The 10,573-nt window shown below is 40.6% G+C and overlaps 1 protein-coding gene across 1 annotated transcript; it reads right to left on the bottom strand.

Moving 5' to 3' along the window:
- Positions 1–2,115: 2,115 nt before the first annotated feature.
- Positions 2,116–2,898, bottom strand: LOC145067320 (uncharacterized). The gene is made up of 3 exons (XM_079014486.1): positions 2,553–2,898; positions 2,337–2,492; positions 2,116–2,192 (listed from the first exon to the last, which is right to left on the bottom strand). The coding sequence occupies exons 1-3, from the start codon at positions 2,896–2,898 to the stop codon at positions 2,116–2,118; spliced, it is 579 nt and encodes a 192-aa protein (XP_078870612.1).
- Between the last annotated feature and the right edge of the window lie 7,675 nt (positions 2,899–10,573).

The following is a 10,573-nucleotide window of genomic DNA, read 5'->3' as shown; positions in this document are numbered from 1 at the left end:
TCAAAGCAAATGAGACGTCAGGACGAGTACATGTCATGACATACATGATCGATCCTATAGCAGAAGCATACATGAATCGAATAATTCTTTCTTGTTCATCACTAGAACTAGGACATTGAGTCTTACTCAATTCCGTGCCATGTTGCATTGGTAGATAACCTTTCTTGGAGTCCTGCATCTTGAATTTCTTCAAGATCTTATCCAAGTATGTACTTTGGCTCAGTCCTATTAGACGTTTTGATCTATCTCTATAGATCCTTATACCAAGTATGTATGCAGCTTCTCCTAGATCTTTCATAGCGAAACAACTCCCAAGCCACGTCTTGACACCTTGCAACGTCGGGATATCATTTCCTATAAGGAGTATGTCATCCACATACAACACTAGGAAGACTACATCACTCCCACTAGCTTTGATATATACGCAGGACTCTCCTCCACTTCTTGAAAAACCAAACTCCTTGATCTTTTCATAAAATCAAAGGTTCCAGCTGAGAGATGCTTGTTTTAGTCCATATATGGACTTTTCAAGCTTAAAAACTCTATTTGGATATTTTGGATCTATGAAACCTTCAGGCTGTGCCATGTACACTTCCTATGTGAGTGTTCCATTAAGGAAAGTGGTCTTCACATCCATTTGCTATACTTCATAATCATGAAAAGCCGCTATGGCAAGTAATATCCTAATAGACTTAATCTTGGCTACTAGTGAAAAGGTTTCCTCATAATCAATTCCTTGAGTTTGATTGTAACCCTTTGCTACCAACCTAGCCTTGAACGTGTGCACATTCCCATCCATGCATGTATTCTTCTTGAAGATCCACTTGCACCCAACAATTTTAGTGCCAGGTGCAGGATTAACCAAATTCCAAACTTGGTTGTCACGCATAGACTGAATCTCGCTCTCCATGCTTTCCTTCCACTTGGCAGCCGCAGTGCCTTCCATCGCTTCCTTATAGTTGGATGGTTCATCCATATCAACCAGTGTACAATCACTAATCAATACGTCTCCTTTTGTGCTCACATGGAAACCATAGAACTGAGGAGGATAACGAACTCTATTGGATCTGCAAAGGGGAGGTGGAGATATATCATTTTGCTCAACAGGTTGCTCAGCCCCAGGTTGAGGTTCCTCAATGGGTTGTGGCACCTCAGGTTGAGTGCTAGTGTCTACTAAAGGTTCTTCTTCATTTGTCTCTTGAAGCTCTTCAAGGTCTATGTGGCTCCCACTGTCCTCTTTTGAAATGAGATCCCTCTCAAGGAAGAATCCCCTTCGAGCAACAAACACTTTGTTTTCCGAAGGCTTGTAGAACAAGTATCCAAACGGCTTTTGTGGATAACCAATGAAGTAACACTTCTCTGACCGGGGTTCGAGCTTTTCATTCGCCTCGCGAAGAACAAAAGCTTTGCATCCCCAAACCTTTATATATGCTAGAGAAGGACGTGTCCCACTCCACATTTCAGAGGGTGTTTTAGCAACTTCGTAGTAGGTATGAGGTTTAGGATATGGGCGGCTGTCTCTAAGGCATACCCCCAAAAGGATATTGGAATTGTAGCTCGACTCATCATAGATCGAACCATGTCAAACAAAGTTCGATTTCTCCTTTCAGCCACACCATTCAACTGCGGTGTTCTGGGAGGAGATACTTGTGAAACTATTCCACAATTCTTTAGATGATCGTAGAATTCAAGACTTAAATATTCTCCACCCCTGCTGGATCGGAGCATCTTGATCTTTCTGCCCAATTAGTTCTCTACTTCATTTTGAAACTCTTTGAACACCTCAAACGTTTCTGACTTATGCTTGATTAGATAGATATCTCCATATCTACTAAAATCATCAGTAAAAGTCACGAAGTATCTTTCTCCATGTCTTGTGGCAGATTTGAAGGGTGCACAAACATCTATGTGGATGAGGTCCAATAAATCTTTGCCTCTTTCATAGTTGCTTGTGAATGGCGCTTTGTCATCTTGCCAAGTAAGCAAGATTCGCATACATCATCCGATTTGAGGTCGAATGATTCCAAGATTCCATCAGATTGGATATTGGCAATGCGTTTCTTGTTTATATAGCCAAGTCGACAATGCCACAAACATGATTTATCTAATTCACTATTAGACGAACCAACATTCATTATTATCAAACATCACCATCACAACAATACTTTCATACACACCTTTAAAAGGACTAGCTTTAAAAATAAAACAACCATTCTTATAAACCAAAATGTCACCATTATCATTATCAAAAGAAAAACGAAAACCATCCTTATAAATTGCATGAAAGGAAATATTGTTTCGTGCCATATCAGGCGAGTAGCAACAATTTAATAAACTAAGATAAACACCACCAGTAAGCATGAGCTCATAGTTCCCAATCCTTGTAACAGCCGACTTGTGCCTGTTTCCCATGATTAGGTTGAGCTCACCATGTTTCAACTTCTTACTTTGTCTTAGTCCCTGCATATCAGAGCAAATGTGAGTACCACACCCTGTATCAAGAATCCAAGAACTAGAAATATATGTGTTATGGAGTTCTATCATGAACATACCTGAGGTGCTAGCCACATTGACTTTGCCCTTCTTAACGTTCTCGAGGTATTTAGGGCAGCTACGCTTCCAATGTCCCTTTACCTGGCAGTAAAAACAAATAGCTTCACTCGGATCAGTAGAAGGAGCTATTTCAGCTTGAGCCCTTTTCTTGGGAGCAAGTTCAGACTGTCCGACCTTACCCTTACCCTTTTCTTTGGGTTGAGGCGCCCTTTTCCTTTTAGCAGAACCACGATCAATAGCCAGTATGGGAGTAGTAGGGTTAGAGTTGTTGGGCTTCTTCATGCTCGCTTTAGCAGTTTTGAGCATGCCATGCAACTCCATCAAGGTCTTGTCAAGGCCATTCATATTGAAGTTCATGATGAACTACGAATATGAAATAGTAAGCGAGTTCAAAACCATGTCTATGGCCAACTCCTTAGGCTGCTTGACACCTAGATTCCCAAGTCTGTCTATGTACGACTTCATCTTTTGGACATGCGCACACACAGAAGCTCCCTCTTGTAGTTTACATGCCATGAGGGACTTGACGGTCTCAAATAGTTCTTGCCTAGCTTGCTCTTGGAACATCTCCTCGAGTTGTTGGTTTATGTCAAATGCACCCCATGTTTCAAAGTTCTTCTGGAGACCAGAAGCCATGGTCGCTAACATAAGGCAAGCCAATTTTGTTGATTCATCGTAATGCTTGTTATAGGCAGTAACTTCTTTTGGGGCAGGGTTCTCTCCAAGTATGGGAACATCTTCGTCGAGAACATACCCTTTGTTTTCATATCTTAACGTGATCCTCAAGGTCCTGATCCAATCAAGATAGTTGGACCCATCCTCCTTGACTTTCTCCTTATTAAGAACCGGCATTAGAGAGAAGTTTGAGTTTTGAGTTAGAGGAGGAGGAGGAGGAGGATTGTTGTTGTTTTTTTTCTTGGTTCGACATCTATAAAAGATAAGATTCCAATTAGTTTGATACAAATCCTTAATTAGAAATTACCCTAAAACAAATTACTAGAATAAGGCTAGGATCCATATTTGGCTTCATGATGTGTAAAGGTATGTCGTAAACACACCATGAAGTTATTTAGGTAGACAAAGCTCTTTGTCAATTTCAATCACTATGAAATTCCTAGATCTTTGAGATTCGTTTACTATCAACAGCATGTTAATCTCGGATTATGTTCATCTCAAATTCAATGACGGGGATGCCGCGGATCATTGAATAGATGGTGAACCACCTATACAAAATTGCATGGTCCCTGGCTTAAGTTACGCTTGAGATTCGTGAGTCTCACATCATTCTTTACCTATACTCTCAAATTGACGTGCCGGTTAACCACACGAGCTCCATCAACAAGTTATAAAGAGCATGTGCAATTTTTATGGATAACATAAGATTCACTTTTATTTAAATAAAATGAGATTTTATTTTATACTTGTATTTAGAATACTTTTAGATTGATCATCATCATTATCAAACCCTTTCGGTAACTCCATTCTCAAAATGAAATAGGGCGGTGCACCTAGTCGAGGTAAGACCGACAATGTCAATATTTAAAATATGCGAGGACGCATATTTTAATTCTCTTATACATACAATATATAAATCTTACATATATATAAGGGGTAAATTTAAAACACTTTAAATTTAGTTGTCTATTATTAATTCAAATTAATTACAAGGATGCAATATAATAATTAATAAAACATGAGGGGTTGATATTCAAATTTATAAAACTCTTATTGTAAATAATATTTAAGTCCATTAAATAATAATAATAAATATTGAAATTTAAATTATGATTAAGTAATATTTATCCATTTAAATAAAAAACATGTAAATAATATTTATAGCCTTGGATACCTCCTAGGGTTTTATCTTCCACCCATGTGGGATGAGATAGGCTATGAACGAAATTCCCTTTATGCAAAGGGAATTTTTGTCCAACCCCCTTCCTTCTAGGGTTCTGGAATGTTCCCTGATTAACCAACTATTGATTAATTCACATTCAACCCTTCTATTAATTAAACTGTTAATTAATTCCCAAATTGTTTTCTAATAGTTTCTAATTAGTTTCTAATTAATTATTAAACCATAATAATTAATAAACTAATTACTCCTATTATTTATTCTACTCAATTTTGAGTCTTGAGGGCAACCCAAGAGGACCCTGCTATTATTAGAAATATCACCAATTAGTTAATGACCTTGGACACACTTCCAACACTTCTACCCCTTCCCAGAATGCATATAACAACCCATACATTGAACCAGAAATTCTCAACCGCTGAAACTATCCTTACGATCCACCCACCTCGAATTGACCATTACAACCTCGAAGAATTCCTAACCACCACAAGGTCTCTGACCAACGGCCACCTGTCGTGGAGACACTGATCCTTTCCTGAACACGTACAACATGCATTATCTTTCTCTGCACCTCGCCTCGACCACCAATAATCTTGGTCTCATGTATCCGCACCGTAGGTCACTATATCCAGCTGTCTAACCGCACTAGAATAATTATATGATTCTCTCAGTAAATAATCCAGTTCTTCCCCACTCATGGTTCGAACCATCACCATTTGGTATACCTCAGTCTACTCCACAGACTGGCTCGCCAGATGCACCAATTCCGCCTCGTGGGATATACCACACCACGCTCAATGATCTTCCAGATAATAACCACATAACTCCAGTTATCCCGAAATCCACCAGTCTCATAAACATCCTCACGTGATTGCTTCCAGCCATCTCGAAATCTCGGACCAACATACCGTCGGATATCCCATCTGTCCCTAATCGGTCCCGTCTCTCAATCTGGAAATAATCCACTATCACATCTCTCGTGTCCAATCCTTCCTCCAACGCCCCATCATGTGGATTACCATAGAAACAGGAGACTCCACTCTCACAACCGATACACAACATAATCAACGAGGGACACCGCCCCTGTATACTCCTCGAAATCTCTTGGAACTGTTGCTAAAAAGTATTCCACGCCTAGGAAGGTACTTCCTTGTTCTCTTACATCTCAGTCCCCACTAATAACTCTCTCATGGAATGGGACATACTTCGCAGTAGACATGCTGCTTAATTACTCTGGTGAAAAGATCACAACCATATGCTACCCCACAGGGTTTACCTCCAACTCTGAAACCGGAAGCTCAATATCTCTTCTGCCCCTCACAGGAAACCGAAATAGCACAATTCTTGGTCACAGAAAGTGACATCTCCACTATCGGCCGATTGCTCAACTCAAACCGGAATCCCCCATAAAGTCTCATCCCTAATCAACCCTGAGTCTTGAAACTCCAACTGGCATCTCACCAAAAATCTCTCAGAAACTAACTTGATTTCCCTCTCAAGGTATGCTCCATTGAAAATCGTTTAACATGACCCTCTGGCCCCAAACTCTATCACATTTGATCTCAGTCTAATCAATCACAACGGGATAACTGGTAAAACCAGAAGCACTAATCGCCATGAGTCATGGTACCCAACCATGCTATCTCCTCTCAATCTACTACTTAGAACCTATGGAATGCTCCCTGTTTCGAGTATGGGTCCTCTGCTTTCAATAGTACAGACCCATACTACCTGCCACATCTACCCATACTTTCGACATGAATCATTCCAAATTTTCTAAGTAGTTGCTCCACCTCCTCAATCACCAATCCCATCACGCGTATTCACTCTCCAGCAAAAGACTCTCCTCTATTAACGTAATCAACTGACTAAGCTCACCCCTAGGCTCTTCCTAGGTTCTCACACTTCTCTGCCATCAGCTGCTGAATAACTCCTCATGATGCCATCCATCTACCTCCTGTATATCGTCATATTCACTTAGTAGCTGACTCCCATCATCGAGAGTTCCACAAAGCATGAATCAAGCACCATTTGGGCATCAAATAAGCTACACCAACACGTAAAACCACTCTAGGTTACAACTCTATCTGTTCTACTCACACTCAAAAGGTGTCACTGAACTCAAGCAACTCTACCCCATGCGGTTATCTAGCTACTCTCTCGGTAGGATCCTCCAATGCTCATCTAGGTATCTCTCCAAGATTACTCCTCTACTCAAAACTCTATCTCTATACTATTCCAGCAGGATACTCTTACTCCACTCATACTCACAGCACATCACTGGTAGCAAAATCCCTAGGCGAAGGTGTGACATCCCCTAATTTCTCGGCCAGAAAAGACCGATTTAATTTATGCTTTTTAAAATAAAATCAGAGAAATCTTTTTAAAAGATGTTGCGGAATTGGTCCCAAACAAAATATGATAAAAGTTTATCAAAACCCTTCATCAAGAAGGTATATGTTTTCCATATATATATATATCAAAACCTCGGGATGTCATGTTCCGATACAGATCAAAAGCATAAACAAGACATTATAAGCCTTTCAACAGTTATTTACAACTACTGGCCTATAATCCAAAAATCTCTCGTTGTCCTCCGACTATGCTCGAGGTCCACTACCTGTAACATAAAAAGCTGAGTGGGTCGGGCTTGGGAGCCTGGTGAGCATATAGGGTTTTCAACCCACAATAATAATAAACTTACTAAGTTCATCAATCAACAATAACCCTGATTACACGTTCCCGTTATCCTCACTTTATGTCCCTAAACACTTATCACAAGGGACTTAGCCTAAAGAATATCATCGGGATGGACACTACTGCTAAAGGGTTTCCTCAGCCATACATGTCCTAAAGGCAACCATGAGGGGGATGGAGTACAGCGAATGAACACTCTTAGTTCATTAACACCTACAGGTTGCGGACCTGCTAATGTTTCCCACTGGACTGTCTAGAAAGTCCGTGGTCGTCATCCAAACTCCGCTAGATGACTGGATCTCAAAACACATCGAGGCCTCTCATCAATTTTATTTTATCACACATCACAATCTACCCATGTTCTACCCAACATATTTGTAGATCAAAATACTTATACAGTTTAAAACTTGTATAAAACATCAACACAACAATTACCTCAAATAAATAATTAATATATTTACACATAGCACGTATTATAAGGTAAATACTTCATATCTATGTGTAAAATGAAAGTGACTATACACTCACTTGATTTGATGATAATCGGGTAGCAATTCGTTTCCTAAAACAATCGTTTCTAATAAAACCGGGAGTTTTATTGAGAAACGGGGCTTTGTAAAAGTCGGGCTTTGAAACCGAAAAGATAAATTTACCGGGATTCTCGGGCACTTCGTGGGGTATTCCGGGCTTTACAATCGATATCGGGGCTTTGCGGGATGTTAAAATGAAGAAAATATGGGTTTAGGGGTTAAAGGTGGCAATTTCTTAAAATTATCCGAGAAGGCTCGCAGCCTTCTATTTATAGGGGGAAGCTTCTGATCGGACGGTGAGGAGTCTTCTGATCCGACGGCTGAGAAGGCTCGCATGGCTCGCACATGGCTCGCATCCGCGAGGGCTCGCTGGCGGCTTCTAAGTGGACCGCGGCTTACTGGTGCACCTGCGAGGCTCGGAGTTAGGCTATGCGAGGCTCGGACACACGCGACAGCAGGGCGAAGCTTCGGCTGGGGAGCTGGCTGCTTTGGATTGGGCCTCCTCCTCGGTCGAATCAGAAGAGGACACGTGGCTTCGCATGACTCAGCAGCTTCGGTGACTCAGCAGCCTGATGACTCAGCAGCCTGGTGACTCAGCAGGACACGTGTCACATTCTAAGCGAGGGTGACGTGGCAATTGTGACTATGCGAAATTTCTCGGTTTTCGTGCCAAAACTTCTAAAATTCATAACTTTCGCATACGAGCTCTGTTTTTGACGTTCTTTATATGAACGCGTAGCTAAAATTACGATCTACAACTTCCGTTTAGACTTCGTCGGCTAATTTTGACTTTAAATTTTATATTATTATTTTTAACAGACCGGGACAGGAAATCCATTAAAAATTCATAAGTTCTTCATCCGACGTCCATTTTCGTCAGACTTTTTACCGTTGTGCTCCTAATGACGAGACCTTCAATTCTCATTTAGGTTGTGTTGGCTAAAAATCGTTCGATCTAAAATTCAAGTTTTTAGCTGTCTACTGCTACGCTGAAACTTCGAAAAATCATAACTTCCTCATACGAAGTCAGATTTGGGCGTTCTTTTTATCGAACTTCTCGGTTTAATGAATACTACGACTTTCGTTTAGATTACTAAGGCTAAAAAGTAGTTTATCGAAAACTCACTTTTTACGACATTCAGCACCGTGTCGGTTTTGTCGCGAAACTTCGACATGTCATAACTTCTTCGTTATAACTCGGATTTTGGTATTCTTTATATCCCTGAAATCCTTGTTTCGACCACTACAACTTTATGTAAAGATATCGGGCTTATCTCACACTTTAATTTTGACGCTTATTTTTATTCTTAATTAATTAAGCCCTAATAATTAAGCATAAAACACATAATTCACATAATATTCACATAATTCCTTTTCATTTCTTCAAATCGAGTTACAAAGGTTAACCTAGACTATCAAGTCAATATAAATGCCTAGGCTAGAAACACGGGTGTTACAATTCTCTCCCCCTTAGGATGATTCCGTCCCCGGAATCACATATCACCAAACAACTACGGGTAGTGACTCCTCATGTCACTCTCCGTTTCCTAAGTGAGATTTGGTCCATTCGTATGTTTCCAACGCACAAGCACTAAATCGACCATCTTGTGTCGTAACTTCATAGTCTTACGGTCAACGATTGCCTCAGGTTCCTCGATCAACCTCTTGTTTTCATCCAACCTTAACTCAGAAATCGGAATTATGTCGGGCACATCTCCTGTGAACTTTCTCAAATAACACACATGAAAGGTGTTATGAATACCCTCTAGTTCTTTCGGTAACTCTAGCTTGTAAGCTTGATTCCCGATTCTCTGAAGAACTTTAAATGGTCCAATAAACCTTAGACTCAACTTCCCTCTCTTACCAAATCTTATAAGTGCCTTCCACGGCGAGACTTTAAGTAAAACCGAATCTCTAACATCGAAGGATATCGGTTGTCTTTTCTTGTCAGCATAACTGTTTTGTCGATCTTGAGCAGCTAACATCCTTTCCCTTATCACTTTCAACTTTTCAGCAGTCTCATGGACTATTTCAGGTCCCATAAACTGCTTTTCCCCAGCTTCCAGCCAACATGATGGCGTTCGACACTTCTCCCCATACAAAGCGTGATAAGGTGCCATCTTAATGCTTGAGTGGAAACTATTATTATAGGAGAATTCTACTAAAGGTAAGTGTTCATCCCAGTTACCTTGGAATTCTAGGGTACATGCTCTCAGCATATCCTCCAATGTTTGAATCGTTCGCTCGCTCTGACCATCGGTTTGCGGATGGTAAGCTGTACTCAAACACAACTTGGTACCCAATTCCTCTTGTAGACTCCTCCAAAACCTTGAGGTAAAACGGCTATCACGATCGGACACAATCGTTAACGGAACACTGTGAAGCCTCACAATTTCCTTCACGTAAGAATTCACAAGTTTATCCATAGACCATTTCTCTTTCGCCGCTATGAAATGCGCACTCTTAGTGAAGCGATCAACGACCACCCAAATCATGCCGTGACCGTTCCTTGTTTTGGGCAGTTTAGTCACAAAATCCATGGTGATATCTTCCCATTTACCCATGGGTACAGGTAAATGTTCTAAACTCCCATACGGTTTCTGATGTTTTGCCTTAACCCTAGCACAAGTTACACACTCGGCCACATACTTAGCAACATCGAGCTTCATCGTCGGCCACCAATAATAGGGTTTTAGATCCTTATACATTTTTGTACTGCCGGGATGAATCGAGTACATGGTCTTGTGAGCTTCTTCCATCAGAAGATCTCTGACTCCGCCCGTCTTAGGTACCCAAATTCTATCTTGGAATACCCTCAACTCTTGGTTGTTTGTACCGAAAACTAACGTTTTGCCCAAATGTTCTTCCTTTCGGTCATTTTTCTCTAAAGCTTCCTCTTGAGCTTTCTTTATACTTTCCACAATTGTCGAGACAACTT

Source organism: Lactuca serriola, chromosome 8 (genome assembly GCF_051521515.1).
Source record: "Lactuca serriola cultivar US96UC23 chromosome 8, Lser_US96UC23_V15, whole genome shotgun sequence".
In the NCBI taxonomy this organism is placed as follows: Eukaryota; Viridiplantae; Streptophyta; class Magnoliopsida; order Asterales; family Asteraceae; genus Lactuca; species Lactuca serriola.
The sequence above is the reverse complement of the archived record's forward strand: the minus strand, read 5'-3'. Positions and strand labels throughout refer to the sequence as shown.